The following is a 21,033-nucleotide window of genomic DNA, read 5'->3' as shown; positions in this document are numbered from 1 at the left end:
GTTCAAAAGGAAGAGAACACAGACAATCTTATTAGTATAATTGGAAATGTGCTGATATACCCACCTTACCAAACATCTTCTCTTGCAGTGTATTATATTACCTGAGAAAAGTAACTTATAAGCAGTGCTAATATGCTCCTTAACCTGATTTACAAGGGCAACTAGCGATAAACAGAACAAGGCCCATGAACTACCACACAGGTGACTTCAATTCTGTGTATCTGGACTGGAGGGGAATACGGGGGCTTACATGTTTGTGGCCTTCTTGGAGTATGGGAATGTCCTGTCCTGCTATAGGACTGCAGTGAGAATTCTGGTTATAAAAAGTCTCCCTTGTAAAATTCACTGTAAATCAAGGTCAAAAATCATGAGATTGTTTTGTTATACTTTAAGTTCTAGGGTACATGTGCACAACGTGCAAGTTTGTTACATATGTACGTATACATGCCATGTTGGTGTACTGCACCCATTAACTCGTCATTTACATTAGGTAAAATCATGATATTTTTAAGGACAACAACATGGAAAAATCTTTCTGTTAGCAGCTAGTAGAAGAATTCATTTAGGAGGATAATGGGAGAAATTTTTCGTAACTGCTCAGAGTAAAAAGTAAAACTCAGAGAACCTAGGTTTGAGAATAATGCACACCTACTAATTCAGGACTAGACACATAAATTTGAGAGTTTTTGACATTAAAAGTAGCATTTGAAGTGATGCAACTTATGAATTAGCTCACTGAGGGATTTAGTATAGACAGAGAATACAGGCACCCCAATGTTAAGAGATCACAACTATAAAAAAATTTAGAAACTCCGCAGAACTGAGAACCAGTAACAAAAGAGGAAAACCAGGATATGTTGTCTGAGAGCCAAATGAATAAAGAGACACAAGGAGAGTCATTCAGGTACGGTATTAATAAATGCTAAAAGTAAAGCATTACATTTCTTTCCAAAAAATAGCAAATCCTCCAAACTGAAATAGAGAAAAATTGAAAGATATTACTTGGCATTCATTTATCAGTGACAGAGAAAAAACGGAAGTTCTAACAATGTTATCTAATAGAGATGTTTTATTCATTTTCATTACGTATATGCTGTGTATGCTACTCCCGAGCATCACATCTTCCTTTTAACATCCACAAGAAACAAGCTTTCAAAAAGCACAGCAATTCTCTTGGCAGCATTAATTTTAAAGAGAACCTCTTAAGTTTTTTTACCAGCTGAGACTGACTAAACATCCAGTGTCTCCCCTTCAGTTGCCAGTCTTTCCTTAGAAATGCCTGTTTGGCATAACTTTAAGACTCAAGATGGTTTAAGGCGCATCCTGTTTCTTCCAAAAGGGAATGGACAAAACTCAACATTCACGGAGGGCTTAGAGCAAATTAGAACCGTATACTGTGACCTCCTGGAAGGGAGAGGCTCACCTCCTACAAAGTAAATGCTCAATAAATATTTTTGATATAACTCTGGAAGAGCTCCATTTGGGGTCGGGGGTGCACCTACTCCAGGGCACCACCCCCTCCAAAATAGCTGCATTCCCATAGCCCTCATACTCCGCTCAGAAAAGGGACCGGCGAGCTTGCAGGCATCCGCACAGCGGATAAAAGCAAAGCGGGACGGCGCACCACCGCATTCCGGATCCTAAGGTTAAAAGAAAACCCCTTGCCCTCGGGCCAGGGCTCACCTGTCTCGGGAGTGGGGAAGAAGCGCGACTCCCAGCCGCTTTGGAGTAGGCGTCCCAGCAAAACTCTCGCCTCATCACCAGACACTACCCCGGGCAGCAGGTTCCTGGGCTAGGTCCTTGGACCCGAGAGAGAGCGACACGCTCGCTTGGTCTCTTGGGTCTCCAGGACGCCGCCGCCGCCGCCGCCACAGTTTCCTCAGGTGCTACAAAGCAGCCAGGGTGTGCGTGCGCTCCCGCCTCGTCGCTTAGCAACCTGAGAAGCTGTCCGGTCGTCCCAACTTATCAATTCCCCCGCCCCTCCAGAGTGTCAATCGTTTTTTAAAAGATTTTGTTTCCGGGTCGATCCAGCTTTACGCAGCGGAAGGTCTCTTTACCTCCCACGTTTCCCCTCATGGGAGGATGCAGTCTCAGTCACGCGCGTGGGGGTGATGTCGCTAAGGGGTGATTCTCCCCTCCCTAGAGTTACACACGCTATCTCTCCCGCCAATTGCCTGGCGCCATCAGGCAGGTCCTTTCCTCCTGAGCCCAAACCATCCGTTTGTTGTCGTCCTCCAATCACAGAGGCTCATCCTCAGGGACTACTTTGCAATCGGCGCAGAGCGCAGTGAGAAGAGCTTGAAAAATCCTCTGGTGTCGGGAAGTGTAGTTCAACACTTGAAGGCAATGCTTTGGAGATTGCGCCACAACCAGGGCAGCGTAAACTACAGTTCCCAGAGAGCGCCGCGTCGGGAGCGGAGCCTTTTCTCGCTAACACCGCTCGCCCGCTCCGAGTCAGTTCCGCGGTAGAGGTGACCTGACTCTCTGAGGCTCATTTTGCAGTTGTTGAAATTGTCCCTGCAGTTTTCAATCATGGTGAGTGTGGGCCCCGGGTTCCTGCCCACCTCTGGCCCTCGCGCCCTTGTGTGGGGTTTCTTGCACTTTAGGGACTTTTGGGAGGCAGCTGTGCAAGGCACTGTCCTTCGCGCCCTTTGGCAAGCTCGGACTCATCTTCTGGGGATTGTCGCAGTGACCCAGTAATGGGAAGGGATTGATTTCCACCTTGCGGGGCATGGGGCGCTCTTAGGAGGACTCTGGAGAAGTAGTTGTCCTGGGAGAGGAGCGATCTTAATCCTGCTGCATGGCGGGAGGACAAAATGCGACGCTGCAGCTATTTTCCAAAGGACGTTACGGTGTTTGTTTGATAAGGACGATAAGGTTTGCGATGGGAGGGAAAGGTAGGGTCCTAACCCCTTTTTCTCCTCATTTGCCCACAGTGTTTATAACGGCTTTTGTCACAGGGACCTTGAAAGCAAAAAGCTGGAAAGGTAGTATTTACCAGGTGCTCCAGATTACGATCTGCGTTTGCAGGAGACGTGTTTCCGCCATATCTAATTTCTCAAAATGTTATTTGGAACCCGTTCATTGACCTTTTTTGTAATGCCAGGACATATTGAAGTGACAGCATCACTAACCAAATAACTACTGCAAATATTCTTTATTGAACTGTATGTTGTGAATTCCAGAAGCACCTCTCTTAAATGTAACAGTAACCATTTTGTCATGGAAGACCTGGGTAACCTACATCTCCATCGCTTGTCTCTGCTGAAAGAGAGGGGGAGGGGGAGAGTTGGTGAAGGAACTCTGGCGTAGGAATAATCTGCGTACTGCTTGAAGGTGACATTTGTCATCAAACTCAGAGAAATCGCTTCATACTATCAATACAATGGCTTCTATTTATAGTCGCGACTGTTTTTCCTACTTTATCTGCAAAATACTAAAATGGCTGGAGAATGTGGAGAAATGTTTGAATGAATTGGAAATTTCCCAGAACCTGAAAAGACACGTTTTCAAGGCAAGGGCATTACTCTCTCTGCCTGTCTAACGGGGCCAGTGGAGACAGCTACTAATTCCCAGTAGGTGTTAAACCTAGGTTTCCTAAATGTTTTGTCACATAATTAGTCATTTAAATTATGGTTTCGGTAGTTTCTGTCCTAATAACCTTAGCTAGAAAGCAGAGGTACATATTATCTGAGAACCTTGGACTTTTTGCTTTTAGAACTGAATGGGATCTTTTAAAGGTCATCTTGACGAATCTCCCCACTTCAGATCTTAAAATTGAGTTTATCGAGACCCAGAGAGAATGTGATTTGCCCCAAGAGTCTCACACTCTTGCCATTTTTCTGTATTGTGTCTTACACTTACCAAGTCTTTCTGAATTTTTATTTTTATAGGGACCACCGCAGTGAGGTCTCGCAGCGGGGGAGAGACAGTGTACTCAACTCCCTGAAAACTTATTTTTACTAGCTGAGATTCCGGATGAAGTTACCAGTTCATACTGCATATACAAACTCAAATATGTTATCAGCATGTAGATTACTTGATAGCTTTATTCCTTGCAATTCAAAATACTGGAATTCTAGAATTAAAAGGGAATTTGGAGATTATATTATCTACTCTTATAATGTAGTCTGGTGAGGTCAGATAATTTTCCCAAGGTCACAGAGATTTTGGGCCCCAGATTCTTAGCTAGTTTCCCTAGCAAGGCCCCACCTTTGGAAGGTCACTGGGGTGCCAGATAACACAGAGACAGAACATGAGGAAGAATTTGTCTGGCAGTTTGCTGGAACTGACAGCAAACTCACACATGACTCAATTTCCCTGCCCCCTCAGGAGGGTGTGTGAATGGACAGAGTTAGAAAAGAGCCTTCTTCTGTAAGCTCATTCAAAGCAGAGGATTCTTTGCTTGTTGTCTATAGGGAGTGACAGCAAAATAAACTGTATGAAGGAATCTAAATGGTACTGCTTAGTTTTTTGTGTTATAGAAATACATGTAATTTAGAAATATATATAAATTTGAAAGTGAAAAAGAAATATGTGGATCTGTCTGTGGAATAACAGAGACACTTAAATTCAATCTTTATAGCTGAGAAGTTAGCACAGAGCCTGCATCTGCAGGAAAGTCATTGGTGCCCTGCTAAGAGCAAAGACATTCCTTTTTTGGATCTTGGCAGACTGCCCAGATATCTGAGCAAAGAATAGTAACCTATGTTCACACTATAACATTGTGAAAGTCAGCAGGACTCTCCCACCCTCCTGCTTTTCAACTGCAATGTTGCAGAAGAGCAGAAAGAACCATACATGGACTTTTCTTTCTCTGTTTCATCTTCAGACATTCAAACACTAACTAAGCCTCATACTACCATTAATAAGATGGAATTACCTACCTGGGAAAGTAGTTTCCCCAAAGACACAGAAGAAAACTGCTGAGGTGGAATTAACTGTTCATTAGGTGGCCACAACCCCTTCACTAAGGGCTGTGATACTGTGAACATGTTTTTAAGTAGCTATTAAAATTGACTGCATTATTCTAACCATATAGGTGACCTTATGGGAAGTTAAACTTAATAGATAGTGATCTTCACTCTCTCCAGCCCCCCTTTTCTTATCCTAGTTTGCTGTTCATTGAAGTAGTATCTGTTCATACTTTATACCCTAACCTTCCTTCATTCAACAAATACTTTTTGAACACTATGTGGAAATGCAAATCCATATCAAAGACAGACTGTTCTCAAGGGCGCTTCATGGCCTAATACAGAGCAACAGAAATGTAAATAGAAAACCACAGGCTATTAAAGTCTTTAGAGGAAAATTCTGTGATGATAATTATAAATACTCACTACGTACTGTTCTTAGTGCTTTGTGTGTTAACTCTTTTAATCCTTAAAACTACTCTGTTTGTTAGGTAATTGCTATTATTATCTCCATTTTACTGTGGGGAAATAATACAGAAAGGTTAAGTAACTTGTCCTAGAGCATGCAGTTAATGAGTTGTGGTGCCAGGACTTGAACACAGAAAGTCTGGCTCCAGAGTCCATCTCTTTAATTACTACTCTCTACTGCTTCTCTAGCCCCCTGTTTTAGAAAATTGGTGTATCCTTTTGTTTCCTTCACGTGATTCACCAATGGATTCCCTGGCCTAAAATAGTACCAAGTACATGATAGGAACTTAATGATGTTTTGTTTAATGAATGAATTAAATGAGAAAATAGTTCATCAGTGGATTTATAAGGTAATATCATTAGTACTAATGACAATTTTGTTAGCTATAGTTGGAACTATTGTGGTCACTAAGTTTCCAGTTTTCTCAATACATAATATATATGAATAAAATACCTTTTGTTTTCATAGTATATATGAATAAGTTTTTGTTTGAGACAGGATCTCACTCTGTCACCACGGCTGAAGTGCACTCACACAGTAATGGCTCACTGTAGCCTTAACTTCCAAGGCTCAAGAGATTCTCCTACCTCAGCCTCCTGAGTGGCTGGAACTACAGCATCTGCCACCACACCCAGCTAAATTGTTTTTTTAAGAGACAGGGTTTCACTATGTTGCCCAGGCTGGTCTCGAACTCCTGGGCTCAATTGATCCACCCGCCTTGTCCCCCCGCGCAATGCGCTGGGATTGTAGGTGTGAGCCACTGCACTCAGCCTGAAATAGCTTAAATAAATAAAATATCTTAAAAAATTTTTTAAAGCACGTTACATATGTTTTCAAACAGTTCTTATACATTTCCATCTTTTTGGTAGTTTTACAGGACCCAGCTATTCCTTCAAGCAAATATCGGAGTTCCATCTACGGGACAGGTGTTGTTCTAGGCAATTGAGATACAGCAGTAAATAAAATAGACAAAGTTCCTGTCCTTAAGGATCTCGTATTCTAAAGGGAAAGGGAGTAATAATTTCGTCCTGTATTCCCTTTTCCTCACCTACTCTACTTCAAGGAAAGAAGGGAAAATGACAGAATGAAAAACATGTAGGCCATTAAAGATTTTTCTATAAATAGTAATAAATTAGAAAAAAAAATTGTGTAGTATGTAGTTGGCTATGATCAAATTCATTTCTCTACACCAGTTGACACTTTTTGTTTGTTTGTTTGTTTGTTTGTTTGTTTTTTTGAGAAGGAGTTTCGCTCTTGTTGCCCAGGCTGGAATGCAATGGCACGATCTCCACTCACTCAACCTCTGCCTCCCGGGTTCAAGTGATTCACCTGCCTCAGCCTTCCAAATAGCTGGGAGATGCCTGCCACCACACCCAGCTAATTTTGAATTTTTAGTAGAGACGGGGTTTCTCCATATTGGTCAGGCTGGTCTCAAACTCCCAACCTCAGGTGATCCGCCTGCCTCGGCTTCCCAAAGTGCTGGGATTACAGGCATGAGCCACCGTCCCTGGCCTGACACTTCTTTTTTGAAATTTTTTTTTCTTTGACTTCTATGAGTGAGTACCAAATTGCTGAGTGCTGCTGACTTTCAGAGCTTAGTGTCAGAAGCTTAAAAGAAGCCTTCAAGGCTATCCATCCTTGTTTCGTCTCAGAGACATGACTCTCATCTGGAAGAAGGAACTTTAAATAAAAAGAAACCAAACACTTCTAGGCTTAGTCACATCAGTGGACCATTTCTCCATGCAGGTAGGGGTAAAGGTGACAGTGGAAGTACATTTACCCAGCATTATCAGGGAAAGGAATGGTTCACCTTAATTGAATTTTTCTGTCTAACTAAACCTACCCATTACGTTTCTAAACATTATTGTTTTGTTCTTTTTAATAGATATATTTCTATCTTTTAAAATTCTGTCAGCTTAGTCTTTTTTTACTCAGAGTCATCACTTTGAATATCAGTTATCTTTGTTTCTATGTCTGTATTTTGTTCAGGAACTGTTGAAATCTCTCTTTGTATGTCTTCCCTCCTTGCTTTTAAAAATAATTTTCCCTTGGAATCAGGTTGTCAGCTGTCTGTCACTACATGTTGCTGTTGTTTCTCCCGAAATAAAAAATCTTGTTTTTCCTCCTCCAGACAAAGTTGAAGCATGATTAATTGTCTTATTTAAATGTTTTGGCTCAATGTAAATGGAAAGTTTTAGCCTCTTTCACTCTTCTTCTTGGTATGAAGATTCTATTGAGCAGATGGGAGTGGGGGCTTTGCATAATAAGGATTTGTGTGGCTCTAGTGGCTGCCAGGGTTTGGATCACCACATACTGAACACATCAACATTGTTGAGCCTATTTTAGTGGTAAAATATCCCAAAAAAGGTGGATAAGATTATGTAAGTAAATCCAGGATAACACTTAGCTCCCTACATGGTGAGAGTTAACACCACATAAATATGCAGCACATTCATTTTCTACTGAGCCAGATGAAAAAGGACTTTAAAATTTTACATTCACTTTTAAAGTTTGTGGATTTCTTACTATAGATTAAAATCCTGGATATTTTTAAGGTACAGTAGTACTTAAAGATGTTAATGGGTCTTTTTCATTACAGTCTGAACCAATCAGAGTCCTTGTGACTGGAGCAGCTGGTCAAATTGCATATTCACTGCTGTACAGTATTGGAAATGGATCTGTCTTTGGTAAAGATCAGGTAGGAACAGGTGTCTATAAATCTTAAGTTATTAGAGTAAGAATATGGTTAATAAAAATCTGTATTTAGTTGTACACAAATTGTTAAACAGTGAAGGAATATGTAATCCCAGTAAATGTAATAGGCACATTGCTATAAATGGAAGCTACTAAGGTATTTATATGTATGCCTCCAGGCACTGAAAACACTTTGCAAATGAGAACTCTTCCATATATTGTACTCAGTTGACTTGGTGCAACCAGCAGGTGTCAGTCAATGGGAGATATCACTAATGACAGTAACTTACAGTCATGTGGGAGAGAGTTACTCAGTAAGCACTCCCTTGTTCATAAATGGCCTTTGGAACCAAAAGAGTAAGGAAATCTGCTTCCCAGCTGAAGCAGGCACTCTGACTTCCAGCAAGCCTGATTAATATACACTAAAATCCTTTTCTAAGGTATTCATTTATTCAGTTTCTTGACCCATGGATACTGAATTATTCTTTCATGTCAGATACTGTACTTAGCTTTCCATGAACTGAAATCAAATATACAGCTATTAACAATAAGAGCAAGCTATGGCATGTCACTCAGTTTAATGTTTTTTTCATGTACTGTTAAAATTGAGTGGTGGTGATTCCTCTCACTGTGTCTGTTAGCAAACCAATGCTGGTTTTATAGCATCCTTCTTTCTGAAAGTGGCATAGTGCTAGATACCTGACCTCCTAAAATAATTATCATGACTAATGGGAATTACATGCATGTACATACCAAATAAAAACTATGTGAAAAGACTTTCTTGTGTCTAAATGAAATAGCCTACACTAACAGATGCTGTCCTTGCTATTTGGTAGCCTATAATTCTTGTGCTGTTGGATATCACCCCCATGATGGGTGTCCTGGACGGTGTCTTAATGGAACTGCAAGACTGTGCCCTTCCCCTCCTGAAAGGTGGGTTGGGGAGTAGAGAAGGGATTTTATGGTATTTGATTTCTTACAAAATACAGGTTTTAGGTTTTTGTTAAAGGCTCTCAATTAGAAATTATTTCATAAGAGGATTTTTTTATTTTGAACTACCACTACTTATTAACTACTTATGTATACCAAGGATAAATAAGGGTAAGAAATGAGCAACAATCAATGTCAGGTAAAGGACTATCCTTTTTTCCCCAATGTGTGTGTGTATATAATTTATTATACCAGTTAAGTGTAATACTGCACAAGGGTTATACACTTGAAATTGTCTACACACACACACATTATAGACAACATAGGAATTGTCTACATTGTGTTGTTATGGAGTCTGCTTAAATGGTAATAGTAGCATCCTGTAATGGAAAACTTTCTCAGTTTTGAAGGATGTCCTTCATAGCTATACATTGCTCTGGAAGTTGGTTGGTTCCTCTTACACGGTCCCCATCCCATCTACCAATCATCAGGTTGAGACATAGTGTAAATTGTCCTTACCATATGCTCTATAGTTTGAAAAAACCCAGAAGAGCTCAGCTAAGGGCCTTTGCAAATCATTGAACTATAACACAGATATAATAAGGAAGCCTTAAATTTGATCAAAAAGTTTATTAAAATATTCTAAATTAATTTAAATATTTTTCTTCAGCTATTTCTTCATCATAGTCTTTCTTTTGGTAAGGATTAATTAATGATACTCTCCTAGAAGTTTGCACAAAGCAAAATAATATATACCTTCCAAGAAAAACTTTCCTTAAAATTCTTCATCTGTTGAATAAACATTTGCTAGAAGGGATACTCTGCCATCTAAGTCTTTTGGTTGCAAAGTTCTGTAGAAGAATACATGACTGCCCACACTATTCTGTTGGTTCCCTTTTCTCACCCACAGCTCTTTCCAAATCAGCTTTGCTGCTTTTTCCCATTTGTATTCCTTTCTCTGCTGAGTTCCCTGTGCTTTTTCTCTAAAGGGCCCAGACTGCTGTTGGTTTGTCCTCCGCCAGATATGAATATGACAGGGAAGGGAAAGTTCAGCAAATAAGGACATGTGACTGGGAAAGAGGAAGATAATTTTTTTTTTCTCCAACTGGTGTTCCTGTCTATGCCCATTTTCAGACTTATGGCAGCCTTGACTATGATGCAACTAGCCAATTTTCCAGTGAAAATGCTGAATGTTGGTCATAGCTTTTTTAATACAATCAACAAAGAAGCGCGATGACTTATGTTCTTTAGTCAAAAAGCAAGTGATGTTTGCTTATTGTACTAGCACTGGAGCATAGTGGTTGAACTCTGGACCAACCTAGGCTGGAATTACAGCTCCATTATCTTTTGATGGTGGCGAGTTAATCTCTTTAAACCTCAGTGTCTCCATCTATAAAATGTGAAGATTAAATTTGATAGTAATATAAATCTCTTAGCATTATCCTGGCACAAAACTCCTCAATAAACATTTATTATTTTTAAATTTGTGATTGGTGTCTTAGACCTTAAAGTAATTGTAATTTAAAGGTTAGGTGAATTAGTTGCTCTTTTGTGTTGTGTGGTAATTAGTGTGAATAACAAGTGTCACTTCAAAAGTCGTCATTATACCTTGCATCATATATGATTATAAAAGATAAAAGCTATGGAGTTTTGACATTTAAGATAATTATTGAAACAGGAAAAGCAAAATAAATCTATTGACATTTCTAATGTTATGATTGTTAAATTAATATATTATCTTTCTTAGGCTCCTGAAATGTATATCAGTGTGATATGTAAACACTTGCAACAAGTGAAAGAATTAATGGGTAGATTCAATATGAAAAAGCAAACTTCAAACTTTGATGTTTAAGTAGCTCTGCGTATTTATTGCCATGTCCACAGATGTCATCGCAACAGATAAAGAAGAGGTTGCCTTCAAAGACCTGGATGTGGCCATTCTTGTGGGCTCCATGCCAAGAAGGGAAGGCATGGAGAGAAAAGATTTACTGAAAGCAAATGTGAAAATCTTCAAATCCCAGGGTGCAGCCTTAGATAAATACGCCAAGAAGTCAGTTAAGGTGACCAACGCTGTATTTTATGGGATTTTTCATTATTAGCATTTGAAACTTACGCTTTTAGCATTTAAGCAAAACCAAAATTATTTGCCCTTTTTTCTAGTTCTGTACAATCATCAGTAAATACGGCTCTAGAGTTTTGCTTGATAAGCTCTCCCTTTCTGGGTTTTGTCTTACAGTGTAGAAATCTATATTCAGAGTGCTCAAAAATATTTTTCCTATTAGTATAACGTGAAAATTTAGTATTAGTTATTAAACATATAGAGAAGGCACAGGACCTTCTGGTGCATTTTTGCTGCCTGGGAATATTTATTTAGACATTTAAATTTGTGTGTGATTGTGAAAGGAGATAGCTAGCTGTAAGGTAAGTTTATTCTCAGGAATAGAAGATAGTGGTTTCTGAATGCTCAGATTTTCTTAATGCAGAGGAATTTTAATATGCTTGTCTCTTGAAGAATTGAGTCAGTATGACTTATAGTTCTCTCTTTGTGTTCAAACTATTTACTTTAGATTCTAATATGTCTTAATATTACAGTAAGCCTTTTTTATTTTTTATTTATTTTTTTAATTTTTTTGAGATGGAGTCTTGCTCTGTCACCCAGGCTGGAGTGCAGTGGTGCAATCTTGGCTCACTGCAACCTCTGCCTCCCGGGTTCAAGCGATTCTCCTGTCTCAGCCTCGTGAGTACCTGGGACTACAGTTGCGCGCCACCACACCCAGCTAATTTTTGTATTTTTAGTAGAGACGGGGTTTCACGATGTTGGCCAGGCTGGTCTCGAACTCCTGACCTCAGGTGATCCACCTGTCTTGGCCTCCCAAAGTGCTGGGATTACAGGTGTGAGCCACCACGCCCAGCCAAACCTTCTTTTATTAGTGAACTATCAATTAACTAGAACTTAATTGTCACCCAGCAAATAGGCTTGCCGGTTAAAGGTTTAACTGATTTCCATATACTTTCCTATTTTTCAAAAAAAGGTGAACGAAAATTTTTTAAGATTTTTTAAGTTGCCCATTATAATGTTCTATCAATAACATTTCATAGATGTCTGCATTTTTTGCTTTCTGTGCACTTCATTTTAAATAGTTAACTTATTTTCTGTCATCACAGAAAATAGTATAAATGAGTTTAATAGAAATCCACAGGTGCCAGTAAAAGATTAGAAGATTGTTCAGACTGCTAAATTGCAGGCTATTTGGAGGTAAAGTACTCCTTGCACAGTAATTCCACCTCTGCAAAGCGTCCTTGTTCGTGAGAAATATTTGCCAGCACTGCACTACTTAGAGACAATGAAGTATCTTGTCTACAGCTTGTCAAGAGGTACCAAAAAAAAAAAAAAAGATATATGGGAGTCAGTCTCTGTAATATGGTTGTAACTTTTCTATAAATCTGATATTATTTCAAAATTTTTTATTACCATTTTATAAAAGATTTTTATAACTTAAAATGCATTTTCCTATGCTATATTGTATTTGGTGTTTCCCAAGCCTCCCCTGTACAAAGGCTACCTGTTAGACATTTTCAGTCAAATTTTAACATAGATTAGTTAGTAACTATATAGTCTGTAACTCTTCAGTGCCTTCCATTCCTCCTAGGTTATTGTTGTGGGTAATCCAGCCAATACCAACTGCCTGACTGCTTCCAAGTCGGCTCCATCCATCCCCAAGGAGAACTTCAGTTGCTTGACTCGTTTGGATCACAACCGAGCTAAAGCTCAAGTAAGAAAAATGTCTTTTAAATCTTGTGGTTGTTCAACTTTAAAACATGTTTCTCTCACTTTTAAAATAACTGAATCTGAGTTTGTGCTTTTTTCTTGTTTTTGTTTGGTAGGAACCTATTACTTTTATTAAATTAAAAGTAAATTATTATTCATTTGTTAGGGAGTCTTTAAATGTATTCTCTTAAAGGACCAGAGGCTGGACTTCCTACTTGATTTTGTCTTTAACTATATTTCAATTGCTAACTATAATGAAATGCAGTTACTAATGTTCTCTTGTTACAGTAGTTAAAAATTAGTTATACATGATGGTACATAATTTAGTTTAATTTTTTCAGATACATATAATCTCATATAAACAAAGACTTGAGCTTTGTGTGATTGTGTGGTTCTGCTTCTATTTTAGCTGCAGCTAAGCCATCAAATTCAGATTTTAATTTTTAATTTTATATTTAATTTTCAGTTTTATGTCTTTTTAATATTCTATGTGTATCTGTAAAATTTCCTACTTTCACTACTTAGGAGCTAAAGTCTGTTGCTAATTTTCTTTACTCTTAGAGCCATAGATAAGTATGCCAAGGAGCCAGTGACCAGGGAATTAACAATAGCTTTTCAAAAAATTAGAAGCCAGGCAACTGATCTGAGCTAGTTTCCTAGGCGTTTTCAGATCTAACTGGTCCTGGTGCCCATTCTTGGACAGAACCTCTTTCCTTTGCCCTAATGCTTTTCTGGCCATCCCTTCTTGTCTGTAGGTCATCACTGCTAGATAGGTCTATGAGTTCAGTGCTTTTTATTCTAGAGAAGATAACTTTAGTTTCAAAAAAAAATTGTTGTTAACCAGAAGATGCTGTGAGGTCTAAGCTGAAGCACTACTGCCCTAACCTGAGAATTAATAATCCTTCAGCTCTGGAATGCCTAGTGAAAGAGAAAAGAATATACATTTGTTAAGCATCCACTGTAAATTGAATGCTATACATGTAATTTTCCATTTAATTTTTATAGTAACCATATGGGTATCTCATATTATCCCTGCATTAGGTAAGAAAACTGAGGCCCAGGGAAGTCAGAGAACCTGCTCAGAGTCATACAGCTCATAAATTACGGAGCCACTTTGATTTGCCTGACTCCAAACCCTTATGTATGTTCTTACCTAATGGTATCAACTACCCTTAGTCCACTTACTAGCTCTGTGATTTTGAGAAAGTATATTCAATGTTTAAAATGTAATAATTGTATCTACCTCAGAGAGTTCTTATGAGGATTAAATAAGATCTGTTTTAAGCCCTTAGCATGGTGCCTGCACATAGTAAATACAAGAAAGGTTGGCTGCTATTATTAGTTGATTTATTCTTTCTAAGAAGCATACAGCCTAAACATTCCTAATTTAGAGGGTTGTTGGATAACAACCCTTAAATTTTTAGCTTAAAGTGCAAATATTCCCTGAGAGGCTATAGGCTGTGAGCCGGGTCTGGTGGTAGCTGAGAACGAATAGGAGTTTGTTTGAATGGCAGGCAGTTTGAGTTCTGTGGGACAGTTGTAAAGGAAGAGATATTATACATGTTACAGTTGTAAACTCTGGATTGCCGGAAAGTGACTTATTTAGTTCCTACAACAAGAAAGTTCCTACAACAATGACACTAACAACCACTTTTTGTTGTTTCACCTGAGGCTTTGGTGGAGACAGGCATTGGAAAATTCTGCTTCCAAAGGTACTACAAAGAGATACTTTGTCCTAGTGCCTGAAACAGTTCTCACTGCAGGGCTAAAGTCTGAATGAGCAAAGAGGAAAGAAAGTGCTATCTCCTCAGACTTTAACCTTCACTTGGGGACCTGTTCTTTGTTACTCCTGGGACCTTGGCTAGGCATTGTTTCAGCATGTCAATCTGGCATAGTGAGAGCTTTTAGGGAGTCATTGAAGAAGCACTTTCTTCCTCTAAAAGAAGTTGTTTATCCAGTGAGAAAAATAACAAACCCAAAGATAAGTTTTTCTTACAGGACTGGTTGCTAGATATTTTTGTCTTAAAATTCAGAGGCCTTAGCTACTTAGGGACTGTTTAACACCTGCAGAACTTGCCTGTGTATTTGCAAACCAGTGCTGTATTTATGTCTGCTGATAAGGTAATTTGACAATGATACCAGTTAGCTGGTAAGAAAATTACTAGGGCTGGAGAATTAATCAAAAACTTTCAACAGACCTATGTGACAGACATGAGTGTCTAAGGGAGCAAAGAGCTGTTATCCTGGATATGTATTAATTTAGACTAATTGTGACATGAATCATATTAAGAAACTATATCTGCTGGATGCAAAGTACCTGGCCTTTGCTGTCCAGACAGAACTGGATTAGCTCAAGAGATAGAAGGAGCAAGAGGAGGAGGGCAACAAGAACAAAAGAAGGCATGGGAGCCAAGGAGGACTGAGGGTGGAGAGGCCTAGAGGCATTTTGTCTTCACTGTACTTGGGAGTATTGAAGCAGACATTCAGGGAAGTTATAGGCTCTAACTTCCTGGTAATATATATCTTGAGTTAATTGTTCAAGGTATAAATTTATCTTTTTCTATATACCATACCAGCTAAATTTAAGTATAAATATAAGAGCAGTTTCTTCCCCAGTTCTTTCTGGTCATGGCACACGTAAAAAATGGTACTCATTGAACAGCGTGCCACTCTACCCTATCCCACAGGCTAAGCAGATCAATAGCTGGGTACCCCAGAAACCCAACTGTGAACTAATTTGTGGAGACTAATGCAAATATTGTAGATAATAGTCCTAATACTTGCAAGACTTGCAGGGATTAGATCGGTCAAAAGTGATTTACAATATCACAAACATAAATTTTTAAGTAAACTTTTAACTATTTTAGGATTTAAGAAAGCAGTCTCAACTAGTTTAAGAGTGAGAGTGAAAGTAAAGACAGTTTACTTCTTACTTAACTGAATAAATTAGTATGAAGACCAGTCAAGTCATTGCAGACATTTTAGGTAATGGCCTTTTTTTTTCATCTTTATCCTTTTCGGTTGGTTGGTTGGGGTTTTTTTTTTTTTTTTTTTTTTTTTTTTTGCTTTTTATTTTGAAATAATTTTAGACTCAGAAGTCGCAAAAAAATAGTACAGAGAAGGCCCATGTACCCATCACCCATTGATGGTATCTTACATAACTACAGAGTATTATCAAAACCAGGAAGTTGATGAACTACACAATACTATTAACTGACTTACTGAAGTTTCACCAGTTTTATATTCACTTATTTTTTTCTGTGTCTTTATGAATGATTCTATGACATTTAATTACAAGTGTAGATTCCTGTAACTGCCCCCATAGTCAAGGTACAGAATTTCTTCATCACTCATAAAAGAACTCCTTCATACTCTCCCTTATGGTCACACCTCCCTCTGTCCCTGACATCATTTTTCTGCACTCCACCTCTATAATTTTGTCGTTTTGAGAATTTACAAAAGTGGAATCATGCAGTAAGGAACCTTTTGAGACTGGCTCTTTTTCACTCAGTTTAATGCCTTTAAGATCCATCCAGGTTGTTGTTTGTTTCTTTTTGTTGTTTTTCCACTTACCCCTTTTATTTATTCCATTGCCTATGTAAGACATAATACAGTTTATTTAACCGTTCTTTTTTTTTTTTTTTTTTTGAGACAGAGTCTCGCCCTGTCGCCTAGGCTGGAGTGCAATGGCACGATCTCGGCTCACTGCAACCTCCGCCTCCCAGGTTCAAGAGATTTTCCTGCCTCAGCCTCCTGAGTAGCTGGGATTACAGGCACACGCCGCCACACCCAGCTAATTTTTGTATTTTTAGTAGAGACGGGGCTTCACCGTGTTGGCCATGATGGTCTCCATCTCGACCTCGTGATCCTCCCACCTCGGCCTCCCAAAGTGCTGGGATTATAGGTGTGAGCCACCGCGCCTGGCGTATTTAACCATTCTTGAAGGACATTTGAGTTGTTTCAGTTTGGAGCTGTTATTACCCTTGTTTTAAAATTTTCCTTAAAATATCAAAGTGTATTCCTTTTCTTACATGGTAAATACTCAAATGCTTTATTTATGTGTGCTAAAGCTACAGACTCTGGCACAACTAGTTTTCTCTCCCATTCTTTTTGGGACACAGAGGAAGGAAGAATTGCCCACAATGTCACCAAAACAGATCAGCTTCTTAAAATATTTTTCCACATTCCCTTCTGGTTCATCATAAATTCTGTTGTCTAGTTAGGAACAAATTATACATATACCTGATCATAATTTATTTTCTGCACATAAACTTATCAGACAAATAACAAGCAGGCTGATTTTATTTAAATCTACCAAGACATTTCTTTCTTTTTTTTTTTTTTTTTTTTGAGACAGTCTCGCTGCGTCGCCCATGCTGGAGTGCAGTGGTGCAATCTTGGCTCACCGCAACCTCCGCCTCCCAGGGTCAAGCGATTCTCCTGTCTCAGCCTCCCAAGTAGCTGGGATTACAGACATGTGCCACCAAGCCCGGCTAACTTTGTATTTTTAGTAGAGACAGGGTTTCTCCATGTTGGTCAGGCTGGTCTCGAACTGCCAACCTCAGGTGGTCTGCCCACCTTGGCCTCCCAAAGTGCTGGGATTACAGGTGTAAGCCACCATGCCCAGCCCAAGACATAACTTTCTAACCTTTTTTGTGGCTACTGTACTACATGTGATTGCAAGGCACTGCAGGACCCTAAAGTACTTTCTGGAGTTATAGCTAGAGATTGTTACATATGTTATAATTTTAGTGTGTATATATGTGTGTACACACACACACATACACATATATAAAACCTCTTTCCTTCAGTTTCCTGATATATAAAATGAGGACAGTCATATCTTGGTAATTTGAGTCCTATCCAACTCTAAAATCTCATATTTAGGGTTATTAGAAAATTAATTTCTATATGGTATATAATAAAAATTTTACCTAAATATAAAGTGCCTAAATACCTGATTACTCAGAAGCACTGAGAAGACATCTCCAAGTAAACATTAACAGTGAAACAAAAGATCACATTTACATATTCAAGAAATAGTAAATTGATTAATAAATAATAGTAACGATTAATGTTTTATGTTTGATACACCTACTGTACTAATAAGTTAACCACAAACTATGGGATGCTTTATACCCTTAAACATTCCACTCCATAAGGTTTCAAGTCCACAGTTGTTACCACTGTTAAGCTGTTGCAGGAAATTGCCAAGCAATAAATTTACATTTTTTACAAGTCAATATAACTCTTGTGTTCTCTTGAAATTTCAGAAGCTTTTTATCTTTATTTAAGGGCATTTGTCAAAACAGGTCCCAGTTGGAAATAAAAACCATTTGTCTCAGTAATGTATTTGTTTTCAATTTAACTAGGTTGCTCTTAAACTTGGTGTGACTGCTAATGATGTAAAGAATGTCATTATCTGGGGAAACCATTCCTCGACTCAGTATCCAGATGTCAACCATGCCAAGGTGAAATTGCAAGGAAAGGAAGTTGGTGTTTATGAAGCTCTGAAAGATGACAGCTGGCTCAAGGGAGAATTTGTCACGGTAAGAAAAAATCTGTGAGCCTTCTTAACACTGAGCATAAAGAACTCTTGAGAGACTCTTAGGGCAGAAAACCTTAAAGAGGGCAGGTCTTTCACAGTTGCTCTGATGACTGCATACTTTCGGGATCATAGTAAGCCAGTCATGATCTAGTGTGATCTGATGTGACCTGTAGCACAGCAGTTGAGATTTATACCAAGATCCATGTCTTTGTCTGACCTATGATAAACTTCGTATGGAGATATATAGTTTCCTTTTTCCAGAAGGATTGGTAAGGCTGACATTGGGTTGTTGCATGATTTTGGAGGGGAAACATTAAGCTCTGGTCATAGCTTTTCACCCCAAGGTCGACTTGGAATTAATGAAAACTTTGCTATCATGACCAAGTAATACTGCTGCCTTCACCTGCCCCCTTCCCAGACTGTGCAGCAGCGTGGCGCTGCTGTCATCAAGGCTCGAAAACTATCCAGTGCCATGTCTGCTGCAAAAGCCATCTGTGACCACGTCAGGGACATCTGGTTTGGAACCCCAGAGGTAAGCATTTAGTGATTTGCACAGGTCACTCTATTTTATTTTTGTTGCCTGATGATATAATATAAAAAGAATATAGCTTTAGCAGTCAGTCAGGTTAGGTTCATTTCTCAGCTCAGCTGCCTATTAACAAGTAAACTTCGGGGTTTGTTAGCCTTGACCTTTCTGAGCTGTTTTGTCATCTTTTACATGACATTACTATTATACACAGGGTTGTGAGGGTTAAAGGAGATTGCCTATGGAAAACACCTAGCACAATGCCTGATACATAGTAGGGGTGAATTTTTTTCTTCTATGCCACAGCTTCCTCATCTGTAAAATGAGGATTAGGTTTCCCTGGCCTACTTCACATATGATATGGAAGCGTGGAATGAAATAATATCCGTGAAAGTTACCTTGTCACCAGTACCTGGTGCTGATGATAGTTCCTTACACAGTAATGATGTTATGAACATAGTAAGAAAGGGTCACCTGGTTTAATTTTATTAGTTCATGTGTCAGTTGTGTAAACTAATCATCATGAGTATGTGAAACATTGTTTTTTTCAGGGAGAGTTTGTGTCCATGGGTGTTATCTCTGATGGCAACTCCTATGGTGTTCCTGATGATCTGCTCTACTCATTCCCTGTTGTAATCAAGGTAAGGTATTTTGGAGCTATTTCCCTTCTTTGAGGAAGTAGTTATATGTTTCTCTTAAGAATGGTATTATTGGCCAGGCACAGTGGCTCACGCCTATAATCCCAACACTTTGGAAGGGCAAGGTGGCAAGATTGCTTGAGCCCAGGAGTTCAAGACCAGCCGGGGCAACATAGTGAGACCCCCATCTCTGCAAAAATAAAATAATTAGCCGGGCATGGTGGCACACACCTGTGGTCCTAGGTTCTTGAGAGGCTGAGGTAGGAGGATCACTTGAGCTTAGGAAATCTAGGCTGCAGTGAACCATGACAGTACCCCCCAACCAGGCAACAGAACAGGACCCTGTCCCCCAAAAAAGAAAACAGAATGTTATCACTTAATCTAGAAAATTGTTCCTTTACTAAAATAGACATTTTTCTCAGCTTTAAAACTATATGTATTTCAGCTTCAGGTCATTAAAAGTTTTTATGATTGAAATTAATCTGGAAAGGAAGATTCAGCTCTTCCCACTAGACGCTATGTTATTATGCCTCTAGTATTAGAGACCTACAAATAGTATATTTCTAAATGAAGCAATGGTTTTCAGTGTTGTTGTTCTTTATTATAACTGTGCTAAAGTCAGTCATTTTTGAATTTTTTTTTTTAGATTCAAGGGGTTTAAAATTCAAGTGTTGAGTTTTTATTAGAATTATCTATTAATTAAAATCTGGATTTTTATTTACTTTAGAATCAGACTTTAAAATGATATACCTCTAAATATAAGTTCAAACAAGGTTGTTGCTTACTGAAAGATCAGTTCCAGTTTAAATCTCTTATTTGCATTATTTTCAAACAGAATAAAACCTGGAAGTTTGTTGAAGGTCTCCCTATTAATGATTTCTCACGTGAGAAGATGGATCTTACTGCAAAGGAACTGACAGAAGAAAAAGAAAGTGCTTTTGAATTTCTTTCCTCTGCCTGACTAGACAATGATGTTACTAAATGCTTCAAAGCTGAAGAATCTAAATGTCGTCTTTGACTCAAGTACCAAATAATAATAATGCTATACTTAAATTACTTGTGAAAAACAACACATTTTAAAGATTACGTGCTTCTTGGTACAGGTTTGTGAATGACAGTTTATCGTCATGCTGTTAGTGTGCATTCTAAATAAATATATATTCAAATGAAAGTGACTCAGACTCTGTTTCTAGCTAATATTTAGTGTCTATTCAGGAAGCAAACTTGCGGACAGGTGCAGTGACTGACACCTGTAATCCCAGCACTTTGGGAAGCTTGAGATGGGCGGATCACCTGAGGTCCGGAGTTTGAGACCAGCCTGGGCAAATAGTGACATCCCGTCTCTACTAAAAATACAAAAATTAGCCAGGCGTGGTGGCACAGGTCTGAAATCCCAGCTACTTGGGAGGATGAGGTAGGAGAATAGGTTGTCCCGGGGGGCAGAAGTTGCAGTGAGCCGAGATTGCGCCACTGCACTCCAGCCTGGGCTACGAGGGAAACTCCGTCTCAAAAAAAAAGAAAAGATGACTGGGCGCGGTGGCTCCCG

At 38.9% G+C, this 21,033-nt stretch overlaps 2 protein-coding genes across 15 annotated transcripts in view; one reads left to right on the top strand and one right to left on the bottom strand.

Annotated features, from left to right (window-relative positions):
• WDPCP (WD repeat containing planar cell polarity effector) overlaps positions 1-2,277 on the bottom strand; it is a 482,654-nt gene extending 480,377 nt beyond the window's left edge. For 7 of the 13 annotated variants that reach the window (XR_010130114.1, XR_010130116.1, XM_055377996.2 and 4 more), the window contains exon 1: positions 1,684-1,782. Coding sequence is in view for 4 of the 13 variants with exons in the window: in XM_031008388.3 (XP_030864248.1) it covers positions 1,684-1,758 (75 nt within the window). In the remaining 9 variants the exon portion in view is untranslated. Of the gene's footprint in view, positions 1-1,683 lie in introns of all 13 variants that reach the window. The other 6 variants (XR_010130115.1, XR_010130117.1, XM_031008388.3 and 3 more) reach the window with 5 other exon arrangements.
• MDH1 (malate dehydrogenase 1) lies at positions 2,261-20,658 on the top strand. 2 transcript variants are annotated; one of them, XM_063696146.1, is made up of 9 exons: positions 2,261-2,535; positions 7,982-8,080; positions 8,913-9,009; positions 10,891-11,066; positions 12,657-12,779; positions 18,148-18,324; positions 18,742-18,855; positions 19,401-19,490; positions 20,323-20,658. In XM_063696146.1, the coding sequence occupies exons 1-9, from the start codon at positions 2,533-2,535 to the stop codon at positions 20,446-20,448; spliced, it is 1,005 nt and encodes a 334-aa protein (XP_063552216.1). In that variant the 5' UTR covers positions 2,261-2,532; the 3' UTR covers positions 20,449-20,658. The 2 variants fall into 2 exon arrangements, with proteins under 2 accessions (XP_063552216.1, XP_063552217.1); XM_063696147.1 differs by lacking the exons at positions 7,982-8,080; positions 8,913-9,009 and having other exon boundaries at positions 2,430-2,535.
• The last annotated feature ends 375 nt before the right edge of the window (positions 20,659-21,033 follow it).

The sequence above is a fragment of the Gorilla gorilla genome, chromosome 12, assembly GCF_029281585.2.
Source record: "Gorilla gorilla gorilla isolate KB3781 chromosome 12, NHGRI_mGorGor1-v2.1_pri, whole genome shotgun sequence".
Taxonomy (NCBI): Eukaryota; Metazoa; Chordata; class Mammalia; order Primates; family Hominidae; genus Gorilla; species Gorilla gorilla.
Note: the sequence above shows the minus strand (reverse complement) of the source record. Positions and strands in the feature narration are given on the sequence as shown.

Coding starts and splice junctions, on each gene's coding strand:
- MDH1 (XM_063696146.1), top strand. Junction 8,081..8,912: donor CTGTCTTTGGTAAAGATCAG/GTAGGAACAGGT, acceptor GCTATTTGGTAG/CCTATAATTCTTGTGCTGTT. Junction 19,491..20,322: donor CATTCCCTGTTGTAATCAAG/GTAAGGTATTTT, acceptor ATTTTCAAACAG/AATAAAACCTGGAAGTTTGT.